Here is a 21,734-nt window from a genome sequence, read left to right as displayed (position 1 = left end):
GTATGATCTTATAATAATGATACAATATGATATGATGTTATAGAATATGTTGTATGATATAACAAGTTGTAATATGGTAAAATAGAAATTATGAAGTTACAGGGTATGGTATTGTACTGTATGTGTGAAATTATGTGACTGCGTTGAGATGCGAGGTGGAATGACGTGAGGTGATTTGGTGAGATATGTACATAAATTGTATAAAATTGTATATTCTTCAAATTGTACTATAGGCCTGTGGCCTCTTCAGTATGTGAAATAAAGATTGGACATTTAGATCATTTAGAACACACACACACACACACACACACACACACACACACACACACACACACACACACACACACACACACACACACACACACACCACAAGCACACACACACACATCACACACACACACACACCACACACACACACACCACAAGCACACACACACACACACATCACACACACACACACATCACACACATACACCCCACACATCACACACCCGTCGCTCAACCCACCTTGTGAACCTGCCAACAAACACCTTGAAGCACCCCTGTCAGTGATGACTATTAATCACGTATAGCGCCTACACTTTGTAAATGGAGCCACCCATTCATACAAAAAAGAATGGCTTCTATTCCTTTGATATCAACGTTTGGCTTGTCCAAGGCTACAGCACGTAGAAGAAGCATCACCACGAGAAAAACTGGCTTAATGATGCTGCTAAGTAGGATAAATCTGTGTTTGTTCTTGTCAGACGTTGTTATTGATTACAATCTTGGCGATGGGACTTTATTAGCTAAACAGCAAATGCACGAGAGTCTATTTGGAAAACACTTTCCCAGCCAGCATATAATAGGAGCTTTGTAAATACCTCATATGTTTTAAAGCGCACAATACATAACCCACGAATTAGATCATTTGCCTGTCAGTAGCACACCCGCCCTCGTGTTTCTCACCAAAGAGGGTCTTTGGCGATCCACATCAGTATGAAATGTTCTAAACACAGTTTTCTTCCATACCATGGTATAAACTTTCGACGCGGACATATAAACCGACGTCACTCACTTGTAGATAAAATAAAAACGACCAAAATTATTGTACCATTCAGACCATATCATAAGCGTCTGTTTTTGAGTCACTTTCAAACATGGATTATATCAGGTATTCACGTAAAGTTAAGCGCTAGAACAATCACAAACACATGCAAAGGCAAGTCAAATGGTCACCTGAATAAACACGGGAACATATGATACAAGTCAAAATAGGAAAATTACAACGGGCGTCATTTTGGTCAGTGATGCTTCAAAATGTCATCCACATGTTTACCATAAACTGAGGCCTTGGATGTTGTAACCCTGATTAAACATCTTTTGTACAAGAGTCGAAATGAACACTGGTGAGACCTTGTTTAAAACAATTATTTCAAGTGATTAAATATTAATCATTGCTCTGTACTTTAGACAGTATTTTGTTATCTTTTACAACATAACGTTACTTTCATGAACAAAAGCTGATAATAGAACTAATCGTTGCTCTAGGCCTAACGATCAGGGACGTGTTCCACAAAGCGATCTTAGTCCCATTCTTTAACACTGACAGAGATACAGTTTCAGGATCAGCATCAGGGAATGCTTTGCTTGTGTCCATGGGAAATGGTAGAATTGTAAGCGCTCAATGCTAGAGCTCAGAACTGATTAAAGATACACATATACTAAGAGGACGCCGGTGTTTAATTCCCTGTTCAAATAAGTAAAAGGGAATGTATTTAGCCATATAAGATTTTCGTTATATGATGTTACCATAAATCATATTGAGGCCATATGTTACCTGATTGCCTCGGACTTCAACCCCATCTTCTTGCCGACAGAGACGACGTTCCCTTCCAGATTACTATCAGGGAATCTGGACAAGACATCTTCCTCGCGAACCTAAGTCCACCCACTTTGACGGTGATGCTGTCCGCCTTGTTAGTTACACATTAGTTTTCGTTCTGTTGTTTCATTGCATCAACCCTTTAACCATACCGTGTGGGTTTCACTGCTAAGCTGTGGCATCAGGAATGATCAACTCAGGGCATGACGGCTTCCATGGACAGAGACATAACCTTGTGTATTTGCAGATCACTGCTGAAGACCCGGGTCCAATTGGTCTTCCAAAACTATTGCTTGTCGTATTGGGCGACTATCGGAATGGGCAGGCTCGCTGACTTGGTTGACCAATGTCATCGTATCCCAATTGCGTAGATCCTCAACCACTGGATTCACTGGTTTGTTTCCGTCATATAGCTGGAATAATGTTAAATGCGGCGTTAAGCAACAAACAAATGTCTGACAATGTCAGAAATCTTCCGAGACGTCGCCTTCCTCTATCATCATCACCAACATCATCGTCATCAATCATCATCTGCATCTTGGTTAGAAAAAAATATATCCTTGCTTTTCACATGCAAAATAATTGAATTTTATTAACTTCTTTGTGTGGCATTTAGAAGTTGGAATGGTAACTAAGACACAATTGTTATGGATGAGCAACTTCTTTATTACAATTGGGCGACGTTTCGTTGTAGATTCTAACACCGTTATCAAGCAAAAGAAGTACAAACTAGGTATGAGCATGATATATATACATAACAATAGATAGATGTTTATATAACAGATAAGGTTGATGTACATTGATTGATAGGTAGTTATGATAAGACAAGTTTATACAAGAGATAGGGTTGATGTACAGTGATTGATGAATTTTATTGGTCAATGACTGATCACGGCCACTTGGAGGATATACCCGTGAAGATCCGGGGTAGAATAGGTCTTCAGCAACCCATGCGTGCCGATAGGCCACTATGGTGGTCGTAAAAGGCTCGCTGACTTGGAATATAGCTGGAATATTGCAAAGTGCGGCGTTAAACAACAAACCAACAAACATAATAATAAGGCTACAACGTTTGATATCTATACATTAAATTGCCTCCCAATTCATCCGGATGCCCAGTCTGGATAAGAGAAACTGGTTCTCTATACCTCAGTAACATTTGACACCGACTGTATACATTTCTAAAAAAGTTAAATAACAGCCGATCTGTGATGACAGACTGTCAAAACCACAGTCATATGACAAAATTTGGATTTTCCGTGACTCTCTTTGAGTAGGATATATAGCATTACAACATATATCTACCACTAATATCATTTGATGAAGAGTTATTTATCGTTGTCTTGTTCTAAATGCTTAATATCACTTGCATGTTTGACACAGGCCTTCTCACATACGAGATGTGGACACGTATGGAGCATGTTATCGCACGGTATACGTACCTGTCAAACTGAAAGAATGACTATTCGATACCAGAGAATATAAATAATACTGTCTCTGGTTACCCCCGAGATAAGTCACTGGATTGCCTGAATTAATTTGATGTGGGTCCCATAACATTTTGATAAATTCTCAAAGATTTTAAATAAATCCCTCTAATCTACATTTCACAGCGCAATCTAAAAGCCAAACGATTTTACATAAAAATATATTCTTTATGCTGTGTCGGCATAATATTTATGCATAAAAACTTGTTGGAACCACAGCTTTTGCGTTATTATTTCTATTACGTGTATTATTCACCGTCAGCTGTCTTATTGATAACAATTTACCATAATCTCGAGATATAGACTGAAAGTCTTGCGATAAAAACAAATTCAAAATTCGGAATAGAACCCGAAACCTTAAATCTTCGTCGCTCCCTACACTTCAGCTTGTTACAAGTCGGTTACCTCCCTTAGACCATCTTCAGCGCGATAACCCTTTCGCGGAGCTCTCTCTCATTCTGTTGCAACTGGGAAGTGACTGTAAGTAACGGAATTAGCCGAGTGGAGCCGCGTGTATTCCCGTCTCACAAAAACAACAGTGTTGCCTCAAACACCTATATGTGTATGCGTCAGTTCTACAGTCACCAGTCGTGACGCCTGTTCCCACAGACTATATATTTTAATATCAACTGTCAGCAGGCATTGTGGATGTCAGGTAGGAAGAGATAATGTTGAACAGATATCAGTCTGGCGTTTTGAACAGTCGAGGGCGTCTCAGGCTGATAATATATTACGTCATACACCGGAAGTAATATAATTACTCGTTCGATAATTGTTGAAACATTTTCACACTGAAGCGGTGGAACTTGTATATACACCCCTATGCTTTGTTAAAGCTAATATGTATGCACTATTTCACTGTGAAACAACATACAAATTGATTAATTGTACTCAACAAGGGGGCGGGACCAGAAAGCTCCTTACAGCGATATCCAATACTATCGTACACTGTCCCAGCCACCACCAGTCTCCTCTCCCCGCTGTGATAGGTCGCAACAACCATGCATGGAGTTGAACTCGCAACCGACTGACCGTTATGTTTACAAACAAGTGATGACTCTACGTTGTGTCGCCGAAAACTTGTTTTTTTGTTTGTTAGTTGTTTAACGCCGCACTCCGCAATATTCCAGCTTTTGGACGACGGTCTGTAAATAATCGAGTCAGGGCCAGACAATCCAGTGACTGACATGAGCATAGATCTACGCAATTGGGATACGATGACAAGCATCAACCAAGTCACCGAGCCTGACTGATCGTTAGTCGCCTCATAGGTTGCTGAAGATCAATTTTAACTCAGATCTTCACGGGTAGCCCCATTCGGATGACTCTTTCGACCAGCAATGGGGTGCTGGGGACACGACCCGAGGTCTCCACAGGGTGCTGGGGACACGATCCCAGGTCTCCACAGGGTTCTGGGGACACGATCCCAGGTCTCCACAGGGTGCTGGGGACACGACCCCAGGGCCCACTTGCACAGAACTATCTAAGTTACAATCGATCTTAGGCGGCTACAATCAACTTTCAATTGTAAGTTTCGATTGTAGCTTACAATGATCTTAGCCTACAATCGCTTTTTGCAAGTGGATGGCGATTGCAGCCTAAGCCTAAGATCGCGATCTTAAGGATTTACAATACTTGTAACGCTAAGATCGCTTTGTGCAAGTGGACCCAGGTCTTCATGGGGGGGCGAATACTCTTCCCCCAGCCATTTTTATCTTTGTTTGTCAATTCGAATTTCTGTTTCATTTCTAAAATAGTCCTTTCCCCATGTTGCAGCTGAGACAGGTGCATCCTAGGATCAAGAGGTCAGTCTGTGGTGGGTTGTGAACTGTGGTGCAAGCTGACACCATTATAGTATTTAACATTAAAAACTCATTGGGAAGTTGAACATGTTACAATAGAAAATTTTAACACAATATCTTATATCCACTGTATAAGGTGAATATATTTTGCTTCACTGAACATTAATAAAATATGTCTCATGTTTGTGATATGTCTCATTTATTATACCCCCGACCTAAAAAGGTCGGGGGTATGTAGTTGTACCAAGGTTCCGTCCGTCCGTCCGTCCGTCTGTCCGAAAACTTTGTCCGCGCGATTTCTATTTAACTATTCAGTGGATTCATCTCAAACTTAGTACACATAATCTGTGTCATATGGAGGGGTGCAGTCAAAAGAAAAAAAGAAGTTTTTATTAGTTTTTCATTTTTTTATGAATTTTTCAAACCCTTACTCTATCCATTTTTTAATGAAACAGAGTGACTTCCGTCAGGCATCTCGCACAGGGCAGGTTGAGCGTGATGGACTGGTTGACACACTAGGCGGGTCGGGGGTATTAGTGAGCCACGCTCACTTTTGCCTTTGTTAGGTATCAGGTTAAGTGTGATTTAAAAATTCTGTGATCTAAATGAAATGGGTGTTTATTACAATGTGTATAATCGTATAGAAAAGGTAACCGAAAGTGTCTCATTCATTGCAGATGGCGACGTCACAGGCCGAGAAAGTACGAGAATTCCTCACCTGCGTGATCTGCCAGGAACTGTACACAGACCCCTGTACACTGAGGTGTGATCACACATTCTGCAGGAAATGTGTCACTGAGTACATCCAAACCAGACCAGATGCTGTACAGTCCAAGACCATCCCCTGTGCTTTCTGTCGACAAGATACCAAGGTGCCCCACCCCAACCAACCAGTGGAGGAGTGGGCGGGGCAGATCAAACCCAGCATCATTATACAGGGACTGATTGACACACAAAGTGAAGCTGTCGAAATAGGTATGTTTTATATGAAAATCATTGGAGTGTTCTCTGTAATACGTGTTCTTGTCATTATATATAAAACGATTTATAAGATTCTTGAAACAATCAAACTGAACTCCAATATTTCAGATACCGCTGACCAGCAGTGCACATTGTGTGTGGCTGTAGGGGAGACAACTCCTGGAGCCTCGTGGTGTCATGAGTGTGAAGTTACCCTTTGCAAAAGATGTTCCAAGATTCATCACGCAAGTCCGACCTCACGTGACCATGATGTCGTTGATCTTTCCACAGGGATCAGGGTTAAAACAAAACGCAGGGTTTTGTGCACAGAGCATACAACGGAAGCCATCAGTCTTGTCTGTAAAGATTGCCGCAAGGCTGTGTGTCCGACATGCTGTGTTGTTTACCACAGGAAATGTGAGTCTGTCTTTACCATAGATTCTATGAAGGCAACAATGAAATACCACTTGACAAGGAGGAGAAATGTGATGGCAAAGAAAATAGATGGAAAAGAAATAATTGTCAAGAAAACAAAAGAAAAAATAATCAGAATTAAGGAAAAAATGGAATTAGCGGAATCTCATCTCCAAAATGCTGTTGAAAGAGCTATTGAGAAAATAAAAAGGAAAGAAAAACAGCTGATGAATGAAATCCGAGGAATAACAGAAACTGAATCTAAACAGTTTCAAGCTGATGTGAAGCGTGAAGAGATTGAGATGCAGATGTACATGCAGCATTGTGAGTTCATTGACCAGGTCTTGGTGTCGGACTGTGAGATGGATCTGTATGACGCGTATCAGGCCTGGGAGGCGGGGGGTGTCAGGGACACAGACTCGTCAGACACACAAAGAATAGATGACATCAGGTTCACACCAGATATTGTCAACGTAAATGACCTGGGGAAGATTGACGTCACATACGAGGATGGGAGCGGACGTTTGCCTACTCCTGTGATGGTAAACAAGATAGATGGAGGGAGTGAGGGGGCTTGTATGGGAGACGTCACAGTCCTGGTTGTCGATGGCATACAGACAGTTGTGGTCGCTGACTGGGGGAACAATTGCGTGACATCATTCTACACAAGACATAACAAGTCCTGTCACTGTAAATATCCCCTGAGTGGAACCCCGTGTGGCGAAACACAGCTGCAGGAGAACAAGGTGATGGTTGCTGTTCCACTCTCTTGTCAGATAGTAACACTGGAAGTGAACCCTGACCTACGTCTACTCTCGACCATCACAACCAGCAAGGGGTACTACAGTATCACTGTTCTGAGTCCTTCCTCTCTCGCAGCAGGTGGTGACGGGTGTGTTGATCTGCTGGACATGGCAGGCCACGTGCTGAGGAGAATCGCCACACACAACAAGGGGCGGTTCGTCTTCCCCTTCTTCATGTGTGTCAACAACAAGGGCAACATACTTGTGTCTGACTGGGGGGAGAAGTCCGTGACGTGTATGACGCCAGAGGTTGATATTGTATGGAGATATGTCCCTACCGGAGACAAGGCACTCACTCGGCCTCGTGGTATCACAACTACCAGGACCGGGGATATACTGCTTGCTGATCATGACTCCAACAGAGTCTTACAACTGACAGAGTCCGGAAAATTTGTCCGAAATGTTCTCACCTCACAAGATGGTATTCCGGCTCCGTCGGGCTTGTATATAGATAGACATGAGTCACTGTATGTGTGTAACCCCGGCGAGATAACAGAATTCAGCTTCATATGAAATACCAATTTGAAAAGCGTCAAAGGGTAATAAATGGACATTTGTGTTCAATGGATCAGAAGAAAACACCCTTAACCTTGACTCAAGTCGTGAACACTGATTATTATTATATTATACATTTATAAACCACACTTATCCAGGTACTGGTATCTGCTCAAATGTGCTTTTTATTTGTTCCCCGACCAGTGGATCTGTTTGAATTGTAAAGCCGAAAGCTTGTCATGAGTACCTTACCTGAGCATAACGTCATGAACACTTGAATTCGACTGCACGACCAGAACACCATCACATGTGTGAATACTTCCACTTGGACTGTATATCACCAACACTGTCTAACGCACTGCACAACCAGAACACCATCACATGTGTGAATACTTCCACTTGGACTGTATATCATCATCACTGTCTAACGCACTGCACGACCAGACACCATCACATGTGTGAATACTTCCACTTGGACTGTATATCATCAACACTGTCTAACGCACTGCACGACCAGAACACCATCACATGTGTGAATACTTCCACTTGGACTGTATATCATCAACACTGTCTAACGCACTGCACGACCAGAACACCATCACATGTGTGAATACTTTCACCTGGACTGTATATCATCATCACTGTCTAACGCACTGCACGACCACAACGCCATCACATGTGAATACTTTCACTTGGACTGTATATCATCAACACTGTCTAACGCACTGCACGACCAGACACCATCACATGTGTGAATACTTTCACTTGGACTGTATATCATCAACACTGTCTAACGCACTGCACGACCAGAACACCATCACATGTGTGAATACTTCCACTTGGACTGTATATCATCATCACTGTCTAACGCACTGCACGACCAGACACCATCACATGTGTGAATACTTCCACTTGGACTGTATATCATCATCACTGTCTAACGCACTGCACGACCAGACACCATCACATGTGTGAATACTTCCACTTGGACTGTATATCATCAACACTGTCTAACGCACTGCACGACCAGAACACCATCACATGTGTGAATACTTTCACCTGGACTGTATATCATCATCACTGTCTAACGCACTGCACGACCACAACGCCATCACATGTGAATACTTCCACTTGGACTGTATATCATCAACACTGTCTAACGCACTGCACGACCAGAACACCATCACATGTGTGAATACTTCCACTTGGACTGTATATCACCAACACTGTCTAACGCACTGCACGACCACAACGCCATCACATGTGTGAATATCTTCACTTGGACTGTATATCATCAACACTGTCTAACGCACTGCACGACCAGACACCATCACATGTGTGAATACTTCCACTTGGACTGTATATCACCAACACTGTCTAACGCACTGCACGACCAGAACACCATCACATGTGTGAATACATCCACTTGGACTGTATTTCATCATCACTGTCTAACGCACTGCACGACCAGAACACCATCACATGTGTGAATACTTCCACTTGGACTGTATATCATCAACACTGTCTAACGCACTGCACGACCAGACACCATCACATGTGTGAATACTTCCACTTGGACTGTATATCATCATCATTGTCTAACGCACTGCACGACCAGACACCATCACATGTGTGAATACTTCCACTTGGACTGTATATCATCAACACTGTCTAACGCACTGCACGACCAGAACACCATCACGTGTGTGAATACTTTCACCTGGACTGTAAATCATCATCACTGTCTAACGCACTGCACGACCACAACGCCATCACATGTGTGAATACTTTCACTTGGACTGTATATCATCAACACTGTCTAACGCACTGCACGACCAGAACACCATCACATGTGTGAATACTTCCACTTGGACTGTATATCATCATCACTGTCTAACGCACTGCACGACCAGACACCATCACATGTGTGAATACTTCCACTTGGACTGTATATCATCATCACTGTCTAACGCACTGCACGACCAGACACCATCACATGTGTGAATACTTCCACTTGGACTGTATATCATCAACACTGTCTAACGCACTGCACGACCAGAACACCATCACGTGTGTGAATACTTTCACCTGGACTGTATATCATCATCACTGTCTAACGCACTGCACGACCACAACGCCATCACATGTGAATACTTTCACTTGGACTGTATATCATCAACACTGTCTAACGCACTGCACGACCAGAACACCATCACATGTGTGAATACTTCCACTTGGACTGTATATCACCAACACTGTCTAACGCACTGCACGACCACAACGCCATCACATGTGTGAATATCTTCACTTGGACTGTATATCATCAACACTGTCTAACGCACTGCACGACCAGACACCATCACATGTGTGAATACTTCCACTTGGACTGTATATCACCAACACTGTCTAACGCACTGCACGACCACAACGCCATCACATGTGTGAATATTTTCACTTGGACTGTATATCATCAACACTGTCTAACGCGCTGCACGACCAGAACACCATCACATGTGTGAATACTTTCACTTGGACTGTATGTCATCAACACTGTCTAACGCACTGCACGACCAGAACACCATCACATGTGTGAATACTTTCACTTGGACTGTATATCATCAACACTGTCTAACGCACTGCACGACCAGAACACTTTCACATTCACTGCATGTCCTCAATACTTTTAGTTTTAATGAGCTTCCAATATTTGTTCTATAAACGTGTTCCGAGAGAACATAAGCACGCGTTTTGGTATAACAAATTGTGTAATACAGCAGTATGTTTATTAAACGGCTGATCTCTTCACGGCAAGTAATAAATAAGTATAGCTCACCAGCAACCAAGGTCAGGCCGACATACCAGGCGGTTCCTTCAAATTAGTTGCACGCGTCATTTGTCACGGTCAACCCTGTTTATATGGTGTGTGTGTGTGTGTGTGTGTGTGTGTGTGTGTGTGTGTGTGTGTGTGTGTGTGTGTGCGTGTCACAAATGGGACGATAAGGCAACAATATGGACTTCAACTTGCACCATCACCCACGCGATTGTTGACAAGGTTAGCCTGAGATGAAAACAACAAATGGCCCGCGATTACGGTAAATATAAAGAAAGACTTTGAATGAAGTTGTCTTTCAAAACCTCTAAGGGGACAATTATTTTATGCGACAACGACCATCAAGCCCAATCGAGGGCTTTGTCAATAACTCTGTAAACTACAAATGTGTAACATAATCATTTTTTAATTACGATATGTATTTCAAATAAAGACATTTGCGTTTTAAACGAATTCAATCATTCATTGAAGAACGACATGTCTGACTGATTCTCTCATCACAATGGATACACATTGCAGGATCCTCGCCCTTAAATAAATACTCATGTGTGTGAGATATATATCCCACACCTCATCAGGCACCTTCTCAAAGATCATTATACCCTTCCTTCAATGCCCTTCCACCACCGCCGGTGAGAGATCAACACCGTTATGTTAGATGAATGTAGTGTATTTTCAAGCACATTTCCTCAGAACAGTTTTCCAGATCCAAAATCTGCAGAAGAGTGTCGTCGGCAGTATTACCTTGGCTCGTTAGTTCATGGCATCACAGTCATAGATGTCATGACGTCACGTTGGTTCTTCTCACAAGCAATGAAATAAAATGAGACGGAAACATTTCAAAAATCATAAAAAAGCTCCAACGAACGATTCTGACCACATCACAAGCATGTGTTTATGAATCACTATCAAATGTTGATGACTCCAAGTTTTCGTGAAAAAGTGGGCGTATTTTGCCTCACCGGTGCCACCCATCACAAACACTTGCAAAGGCAAGTCAATCACCTATAAACACGGGTACAAATCAAAATAGGGCATTGCATCGAACATCATTTTGTCACTGATGCGTCAAACTTGAAATGTCTACCATAAAACGTAGAAAGTGCAGGCTCGCATGGACTTCAAAACTTGTGAAATGTAGACACCAAAGGCTGAATCTGCTGAAATATTGCTCGACATCAAAGGAAAATTGACTATTTGAACACTGAAGTCATCCCTTTTGCATATCATATGCTTACCGTCTTGTGGCTTTTACTGGCATCACGCAATGATTTAGCACTCTCTGAAAGACATTCAGCAGGTTCCTCTTCCCTTTTTGGCCCATTCTGACACATGCTTAGACAGCATCCATAATGATTTTGAAGTCGTGATGCCAATTTGTAGGAGGCAGCTCGCCACATTTTGATACATTTTTGAATAACTGACGAAGGTTGTTATTGATACTATGACCTTCAAGTTAGTAGTTGTATGATGTGAGTCTTGGCAGCCACAAGCAGTGGAATTTACATCATGAGCTGCCAAGTTCACGTTCTGCAACACGTTCCTATAATTGAACAATCTGGATGAAATGGTTTGAATAGAAAAATGAAATTGTTGGTGGTTCCTGAAATTTGAGATATTGTTGGACATTTTCGTAAACTGATTTTGTCTGAAAATGTTACTAAAATTATAGTCATCAATTCCCTTGTTGTCAACTATTTAATTCAAGTACACACGGTCTTGGTCTGATTTAGTGGATTTTTTTTCTGGTTTGGCCAAACGTTTTAGAGCAATAATAAGAACTATACTCTCTGGTCGATAATGTGGGCTCTTACTGTTTGTAGACCCACCTATCATCAAAAGTTGCTGGAGTCGTTTAATTTCTTTCAATGACACAGAGTATAGTCTTGTTCCTCCTTTGTGCAGTCCTAATGGTTTCTGAAGTAGGGGCAACTATTCTTCCAAATGAAGGGGCTTGAAATTAGCAGCGGGTTCGTTATTCGTTATTCGAATAACAAAAAACAAGCCAGCACCGGGTTCGTTATTCAAAGGCTGTATATTAAACAACTGCAGTAATGTTTTTATTACACTGAAACTCATTTAATAAATGACCGCAGGTTCGTCTTACATCATCATCCAAAAGCTGTTTAGATATTCAGTACTTTTGAATAACGAAAAACAAACCCGCCGCTAACTTCAGGCCCATTCCAAATGAACGGTATCGTTTGGCCTTCGTCCTCCCTTGTGAACATAGCTACGTCAACGTCTTTGGGATGCCAGAAACAGACTCATTACATTGAGGTTGGCAGTTCGCTGGTCAGAAAAATGTCAACGTCATTTATTTTGTCATTACATGCATATGGCATTGCTATATTCAACAGTCGAATCCAATGATTTTCTTTGGACGTTCTATAAGGTTTTAAGGCTATTAGATGTATGGTATATTTTCTCCAATATCATAACTTTCATGCAGGTCTTCAAAAATGTGAAGTATGTTTTAGCTGTTCAGTTATTAACATAGGACAGGTTTGGCATTTTGTGCCACATGACGAAATACTGCAGGGAAACGGGTTTGAATGAAAAATGTCCAATTTTACCAAATATTGTTTAATGATGTTAGTAAATGTTTGTGATGTTTTCGTTTTTGAAGTTGCCTTCCCGGGGACTGCAATCTGAACAATATGTTGCAGCAGTCACATATGCAGCATAGTGGCTCAGCCGAAAAAAGTTTCTATTTTATTTGTTCAAAACTTTTGTGATATGTTTGTGACATGTCTCGGGGGTAAAATGTCCACCAGAAGACAAATCGACTTGATTCATGTAAATAAAAGTGACTGCCCTAACAGAGTCGATTTTACTATTCATGAGCATGTGTCTGTGAATCACTATCAAGTAGTGATGATGCCAGGTGTTTGCGTAAAGGTGACCGTATCCTACCCAATTTGTGGAACCAATCACAAACACATCCAAAATCAAGGTAATTGTTCACCTGAAAAAAACATGAAGTCCTTGTGACAGTGTTCTGGGCATGCAGTCCATGTTACAGTGTTCTGGGCATGCAGTCCATGTTACAGTGTTCATAATAAAGAAGCTGACATCCATAAATTCTCTTCCTTATGTGTATCACTTCCAAATGTCTTTCAAAGACTTGAACTATCTCACTGAAACTTAAATTATTTACCATTGGTAATTATCCCGACACATAAAAGCGGAAAAAGCCGAGTAAACCCGAGTGTATCCTCTGTTTCGTGTTAACGACGGTGTTGTCGCACATACTGCATGTGTCAATTCAACCGTCATCAGTCGTGACGCTTGTTCCTGTGTGCCAGGTAAGAAGAGAGATACTGGATTTGATTTAAGCATAGTTTACAGCACTCGGGATGATAATAAATGACTACACACACCCGGAAGTTATGTACTTTCTCTTTAGATACAAGCCCCAGGATTAAACGATGTACCTTGAATATAAGTCTAGATAAGGAATTTGCCCAGATACTTTCTTTAAGCTGGTATATGGTCAACTTACACCGTTTCGCAGAGAAACAACATTTAAACTGTTCAAATGCAAAAGTGCATAGTTATCAAGGGGTGGTAACTCCGAATGACTTTTTGTGAAAATATTGTTTTAGTGTTCATAAAAAATAGTTACACAATATCATGTATCTACCGTACCAGGTGAATGTATGTCGCTGGACTGAACATTAAAAAGATATCTCTCATGTTTGTGATTTCTTAAGTGTGTAAAATGCTTGAAAAATATAATAATGCTTGTTAAAAAAGGACGAAATTGTCTTCGACAAAAATACATTGTTGCAAGACTTTTTAAAAAGAAAATGTTAGGCCCATAGTTTAAATTTAAAATGTATCTGGTTTACATATACCCCCCACCCCCATCCTCAACCCCAACCCAGAATACCATATGTTATTTTGTCCCAAAGTGTGATGTGGGTGTTTAGATACAGTGTGTTTAATCGTAAGAAGAAAGAGTAAATGTAACCAAAAGTGTCTCATTCATTGCAGATGGCGACGTCACAGGCCGAGAAAGTACGAGAATTCCTCACCTGCGTGATCTGCCAGGAACTGTACACAGACCCCTGTACACTGAGGTGTGATCACACATTCTGCAGGAAATGTGTCACTGAGTACATCCAAACCAGACCAGATGATGTACAGTCCAAGACCATCCCCTGTGCTTTCTGTCGACAAGATACCAAGGTGCCCCACCCCAACCAACCAGTGGAGGAGTGGGCGGGGCAGATGAAACCCAGCATCATTATACAGGGGCCGATTGACACACAAAGTGAAGCTGTCAAAACAGGTATGTTTTATATGAAGATCATTGGAGTGTTCTCTGTAATACTTGTTCTTGTCATTATATATAAAACGATTTATAAGATTCTTGAAACATTCAAGCTGAACTCCAATATTTCAGATACCGCTGACCAGCAGTGCACATTGTGTGTGGCCGTAGGGTAGACAACTCCTGGAGCCTCGTGGTGTCATGAGTGTGAAGTTACCCTTTGCAAAAGATGTTCCAAGATTCATCACGCAAGTCCGACCTCACGTGACCATGATGTCGTTGATCTTTGCACAGGGATCAGGGTTAAAACAAAACGCAGGGTTATGTGCACAGAGCATACAACGGAAGCCATCAGTCTTGTCTGTAAAGATTGCCGCAAGGCTGTGTGTCCGACATGCTGTGTTGTTTACCACAGGAAATGTGAGTCTGTCTTTACCATAGATTCTATGAAGGCAACAATGAAATACCACTTGACAAGAAGGAGAAATATGATGGCGAAGAAAATAGATGGAAAACAAACAAATGTTCAGAATACAAAAGAAAAGATAAAGGGAATTAAGGAGCATAAGTCATCAGTGGAATTCCATGTCCAAAATGCTGCTGAAAGAGCAATTGAAAATATCAAACAAAAAGGTAAACAGCTGATGAATGAAATCACAGGAAATACAGAAACTGAATCCAAACAGTTGCAAGATGATGTGAAGCGTGAAGAGATTGAGATGCAGATGTACATGCAGCATTGTGAGTTCATTGACCAGGTCTTGATGTCGGACACTGAGATGGATCTCTATGACGCGCATCAGGCCTGGGAGGCGGGGGGTGTCAGGGACACAGACTCGTCAGACACACGAAGAATAGATGACATCAGGTTCACACCAGATATTGTCAACGTCCAGCACATCCTCGATGACCTACAGCTGGAGAAGATTGAAGATTCATACCAAGATGAGGGTCGATTTTTGCCGTCTCCAGTAGTTGTTGACATAATACATGGCACAATGGAGAGTGATGTGAGTCTACCTATGCTACATGACGTCATGGTCCTGGTTATCAATGGCATACAGACAGTTGTAGTCACTGACCACAAGAACAAATGTGTCAAGTCATTCTACACAACGCACAATCATCAATATCACAGTGCATTTCCTCTGCAATACAACTCATGGTGCTTAGCACAGTTGCATGAGAACAAAGTGATGATTTCTATGCCATACCCTTGTCAGATTCTCACACTAGAAGTATATCCTGACCTTCGTCTACTCTCGACCATCACAACCAGCAAGGGATACTACAGTATCGCTGTTCTGAGTCCTTCCTCTCTAGCAGCAGGTGGTGACGGGAGTGTTGATGTGCTGGACATGGCAGGCCACGTGCTGAAGTCTGTCACTACACACAACAATGAGACACTGTTTGACTCCCCCTTCTATATGTGTGTCAACAAGGGCTGCATACTTGTATCTGACTCGGGGAAGGGGTCTGTGACATGCATGACGTCAGAGGGTGATGTTGTATGGAGATACGCCCCAACCGGAGACACGGCACTCGCTCCGCCTTGTGATATCACCACTACCAGCACCGGGCATATCCTGCTTGCTTACCTCGACTCAAACAGAGTCATACAACTGACAGAGTCCGGGAAGTTTGTCGGAGATGTTCTCACCACGCAAGATGGTATTCGTTGTCCGATGGGTTTGTATGAAGACAGACATGAGTCACTGTTTGTGTGTACTATTCGTGAGATAATAGAAATCAACTTGTTTTGAGATTGTATGAGAAACAGTAATAAGTGGCTGTTTCTGTCCAGTTGATATGGATGGACCCATCTGATCACAGCGGATGTATGTGGTAAAAGTGAATAATAATGATATGAAAACACATCTTGTGTTTTTGTCTGTATTATGTTGTCTAAAGATAATCAGAAATAAAAGACAAATATGAAAACAGAAACTGATCTGTATTATCCTTTCTTGTTTCAGTGTCTGCAAATCGGCATTTTAAGACCATTCATCCATAATCAGTACTTTTGTACCCCGTAATTGCTAATCTCGTGAAGCATTGTCTTGATATAAATATTGACAATACCGAGACCAATGTCAATAGTATCATTTATTACTTGCCCGTGAAGAGATTACCCGTTTAATAAACATACAGAAGTATTACACATTGTGTAATACCAAAACGCGTGCTTTTGTACTCCCGGAACACGTTTCACGAATAAATATTGAAAGCTCTCAACATCCCTTGGCTTATTCAACGACATTGCGTGTGGAGATGATAGATCACTGAGAGGAGCTTATGCACACTCGATGACCCCAGCAAACCTTGTTGCTAGGCTGACGTCACTTGGCATTATTTCGCCGATGGATCTTGCAACAAAATTACACAAATCATGTCATCGGGTATTGTGACGTGATTGTAAACTTTGAGGTGCAAGGCCCCGTTCCACAAGGCGATCGTATGTAGCGCAACGACAGTCGTTTGTCTAAGTTAAAGTATGTGAGTTGCGATAACCTTAGCGCTACGATAATTTTGTGGAACGGACGCCTGATTTCTAAAGGTGGACCGTGGTATGGTATTAAATTCATACGTTTCAACTTTTGACGTGTTTGAAGTATTATTCTGTTAAACTCAATTTGATTATGCCGTGGATCGTGTTGGTGTCAGCCTATTTACACTACACAGTATAATTCTCAAAATGTTATAAATGACAAGTAATAAATAAAATACTAATCTCGCCCCCGTGAATAGTGAATAGTTTCGCTCGTAAGATACCAGAACTATTGACTCGTTTAATAAAATTGGTATTAAACGGGAGCTCGTTTAGTATTCTATATTAATGACATGACTCTTTCCACAATACAACTAGATGTGTGTATAATGAAGCATTTTATTCACTGTGGGCGTCGCTGTCATACGTGTTTACATAACAATGAAAATTCCTGTCCACAGATTCAGCAACTAAGGCACTGACAATGTGATACGAGAGAATAAAACATATATTTCCAAAGGTAAAAAATAATAATTGTTGACAGGTAGGGTAGGACCCTTTTCGCAAACACCTGATGTCATCACTGATTTTCAGTGATCCATTCATATAATGTTTACTGTTATTTTGACTTCCACGCCCAGTTGATAAGTTTCGGCGAATAATTGAGACTGGTTATGCTCTGGCGTTGACGGGTTTTTTTTAATTTCCAGTATGGTTTTACGCCTCCTTACGCAGCAGTATCCAAGCAATTTTAAAGACACATGGAATGGAAAAATTAAATTTTACCCATGTGGGTAATAGAACCAGGACCTTTGTAATGGCGAACGAACACTTTTACCACAAGGCCACTCTACCTTGGTGGAATATAATAGCATGGTATATGGTGCCAGCAGTCTTTGGATCTTCATTGGGGCGGATCTGACGCTACAAGCGGTTCAAGGGAGCATGTGCATGTTTGTTTGTTTGTTTGTTTGTTATTTAACATCTATAACAATATTCCATCTATATGACGGCGGTCTGTAAATAATCAAGTCTGGACCAGACATTCCAGTGATTGATATCACGAGCATCGATCCACGCAATTGTGATACGATCAACCGAGTCGGTGAGCCTGACCACCCGATCCCGTTAGTCGCTTCTTACGACATGCATAGTCGCCTTTTACAGCAAGCATGGGTTGCTGAAAACCTATTCTACCACGGGTCTCCACGGGTCTGGACATACCATGATACACATCGATATGAAGTGCAGTATATCCAAATATATTAAGCACGGGAAATATTAAAAAAGAACACGGGGCAGTTGTGACACAGTGACTCCTTCACACTACAATCAGTGCCACTACAATCACAATCAACGGTTCTATTACTACGATGTGTCGATCTAATCGAGTTCTGTCATGACGAACTGTGCTTGATCATTACCTGGTCGAATCTGGGATTCGAACCCAAGACCAGATCTCTATTCGAACTTCACTTACTCACTCACTATACCCTGATGGTGTGCATGTTAAACGGCAAAGCCATTGTGTGAAACGGATTGGTGCAGCATTGTGGAGAAGGTAGTCATCGATCGAAAGGGACCTAAACTAACACGTGACCAAAATACATTCCTTTTCTGCACACGATACCAGTTTAATTCATTAAAAACTACACATCAAAATATAGGATAGAAATTATTTATTTGAAAATATTGTTTCAGACAGATGATATAAAAAATATAACGCAACACACGGCTGTGTTCTGGAGGTCCGTTTATCCAATGAACCTGAAAAGATAAAAAACGTCTTTTGAAAAAAAGTGAATTCAACAATAGCTGTAATTGTTTCCGTGTTATGAAATGTCTTGCAGTTAAATTCATTAAAAGACCACATGGTGTTTATCATTCCCAAGTTTAATTCTATACAATCTGAAAAATGTTGGATGTAAATTAGGATGGTGAAAAAAAGAAATGCAATATACTGGAAATTAAGATTTACTGATGCATTCAATATATTATATGTCGAGGATGTTACGATTCGCGGAATTATCGATGCATCGCGAAATATGATCTGGTGATGCATACATGCATACTCGTGTATCATTGAGAGCCCCCGGTCCCACTCGCTCCCTGTTACAAGAGACATCATTGAGTACCCGAATCCATCCCTCCCCGTCCCAACTAGCGCCCTGTTACAAAACACAATTGAGTAACAGAAGCCACCCCACCCCCAGTAGCTTCAGTAGCAGAGCCATTAGTGATGTCATTTGATTGTGATGTCATAGTAACCAGTGACGTCACAATGGTCTGCAAAGCATTGTGATGTAATTTCATTGCAGCGATATCTACAATGTAGATATCGCTTGATCTAATCCAAGCGATATCTCCTGTGGGAGCCAGTTTTGGATGATAAATCTATCTAACAGTTAATAAATGCCCTACAGAAGCAATGTCTCACAGAAGTCACAAACGACAAGGTCTCAGCACCCTTCAAAGTCCATAGTCCCACAAATGCCAATCAAACAATAAAATTGACCATAGTCCCCTTTAAGTATTGCGAAACTTGTCAGGTTAAGTGATGTATTGTGGAAGGTATCTGTCGTGAGGTGCGCGTATCGTGCCACCCATTTTTCTCCATAAAATTGTTGGGTTTTTTACATTTTTGTTAACGCAATACACAGCATTATTCCAGCTGTTTGATGGCGGCATTTAAATAATATCGTCTGGACTAGACAAACCAGTCGGTGATATTATGAGCAACGCCGTCGGGGTCCGATGACACGAATTAAACCAAGCCACCTAGACTTGTACGGCAAGCATAGGTTTCCTGGGACCTATTCTAACCCGGAATCCCCAAGACATGAATAATATCTAAGGCGCATCTACTTTGACAGACAACATCCATAATCGGAGTATACGTCTGTACGTCCGGGTTGTCAAACATATGCTTCACTATGTATCTCAGCATATGATCAGTTAAGCAGGAGACATACCTATTTCTGAAGTGGTGGTGCGTGTGCATGTGATGCATATGGTGCATATGCATGTGGCGGCAAAATGGAAGACGGCAAAAACCGATAAACAGCGCAAAGGCAACTGAAACAGAATCATGAATATCTGCATATGCTTTTTATCATCATTATTTAACTACTAGTATCGTCGTCATCCGTATCACCAGGCCTGTCGGGTAGTCTAGTGGTTAAAGGGTTCGCCTAACGCTGAATCCCCGGGTTCGATTACCCACTTGGAATCCTCAATTATCAAGTATTTATTACCCTGGATAATCAAGTCTGTCCATACGGTACAAGGTGCGAAATCCGTTTGTGATATTGTTGGAATATTGACTCATACTCATTTAATCATCATAATCATCATAATCATTTCTCCCTGATCGTCGCGATCAGTTATGAGGTTGAGGTGAGGGCAAATGGGGTTTAACGTCGAGTTCATGATTATTGCACTTGTATATCGACGTGCATATTTGTGTGCGTGGCTGCTTGTACTAGTCCGGACTTTTACAGAATACTGACTCCGAGCCGACCAGTCCTTGTTTTTGCCCCATAATGCCGAGCGACAGGTGTCATCATTTAACCGACCTTCCGCTCTCCGGATGACCACAAGACCACAAAGACGGATAGTAATAGTTGTTATATGATGATGATGATGATGATGATGATGATGATGATGATGATGATGAAAAATGGTTTAAGGTACAAGAAACAAAAGAGCAATTGATGTTACCAAGAAGAAAAGGGTAAAGGGTATATTTTGCATCACTTACCAAACAAGAAGGGCGTGCACATGACTGTTATCTGCATTGTAACGTTGTAAGTGTTATGTTACGTTGTCAGTGTCGTGATGTGCAGAAACAATCTCTTTGTATATATATGATGCACGTTACCGGATGTGAATCCAACGAACGTGACCACACAACTGTTCTCAATGCTTACAGTCGGACCCCCGGAGTTACTTCCCCTGGTTGAAGGTTGGTGGTATACCACACCGCCACAGACACACCGAAACCACATCGTCCTGCACAGTTGCAAATTGGGCGTATGAGTTGTTTATGAATTGTGTCATACATGTTTTCAAAAGGCTATTTATGAAATGATATCATCTGCTATAATTATGGCCGCTGTTCAGTGCTATGTGTTTATGAATATCATGTAACATTACGTGTTTCCTTATCAAGAGCAAGGTTTGACTGGTGATGAAAGCATGCCGGGTCAAGGCATCGGTTCGTGGGCATACGGTTAAATTTGAACAACTGACGTCACACGCTCGCTCACCAAATGTGGGAGTTAATTTGAGTTTAACGCCGCTTTGGAAAGTA

General features: G+C 41.5%; 2 protein-coding genes and 2 long non-coding RNA genes across 4 annotated transcripts; 3 read left to right on the top strand and 1 right to left on the bottom strand.

Moving 5' to 3' along the window:
* Positions 1-271, top strand: LOC125378772. Its single transcript, XR_007220489.1, has 2 exons — positions 1-118; positions 156-271. It is a non-coding gene; the product is annotated as an uncharacterized LOC125378772 (long non-coding RNA).
* A 3,566-nt stretch (positions 272-3,837) lies between these two features.
* On the top strand, positions 3,838-11,104 carry LOC124152346 (E3 ubiquitin-protein ligase TRIM56-like). The gene is made up of 3 exons (XM_046525262.2): positions 3,838-4,006; positions 5,831-6,128; positions 6,243-11,104. The coding sequence occupies exons 2-3, from the start codon at positions 5,831-5,833 to the stop codon at positions 7,841-7,843; spliced, it is 1,899 nt and encodes a 632-aa protein (XP_046381218.2). The 5' UTR covers positions 3,838-4,006; the 3' UTR covers positions 7,844-11,104.
* A 3,543-nt stretch (positions 11,105-14,647) lies between these two features.
* On the top strand, positions 14,648-16,771 carry LOC124152347. The gene is made up of 2 exons (XM_046525263.2): positions 14,648-14,952; positions 15,067-16,771. Exon 2 carries the CDS (start codon positions 15,258-15,260, stop codon positions 16,695-16,697), a length of 1,440 nt encoding a protein of 479 aa, XP_046381219.2. The 5' UTR covers positions 14,648-14,952; positions 15,067-15,257; the 3' UTR covers positions 16,698-16,771.
* Positions 16,772-19,104: 2,333 nt separating this feature from the next.
* LOC125378771 lies at positions 19,105-21,246 on the bottom strand. Its single transcript, XR_007220488.1, has 3 exons — positions 21,183-21,246; positions 20,395-20,497; positions 19,105-19,189 (listed from the first exon to the last, which is right to left on the bottom strand). It is a non-coding gene; the product is annotated as an uncharacterized LOC125378771 (long non-coding RNA).
* Positions 21,247-21,734: the final 488 nt, after the last annotated feature.

This window comes from Haliotis rufescens, unplaced genomic scaffold, assembly GCF_023055435.1.
Source record: "Haliotis rufescens isolate VD_foot unplaced genomic scaffold, xgHalRufe1.0.p SCAF_13, whole genome shotgun sequence".
In the NCBI taxonomy this organism is placed as follows: Eukaryota; Metazoa; Mollusca; class Gastropoda; order Lepetellida; family Haliotidae; genus Haliotis; species Haliotis rufescens.
Note: the sequence above shows the minus strand (reverse complement) of the source record. Positions and strands in the feature narration are given on the sequence as shown.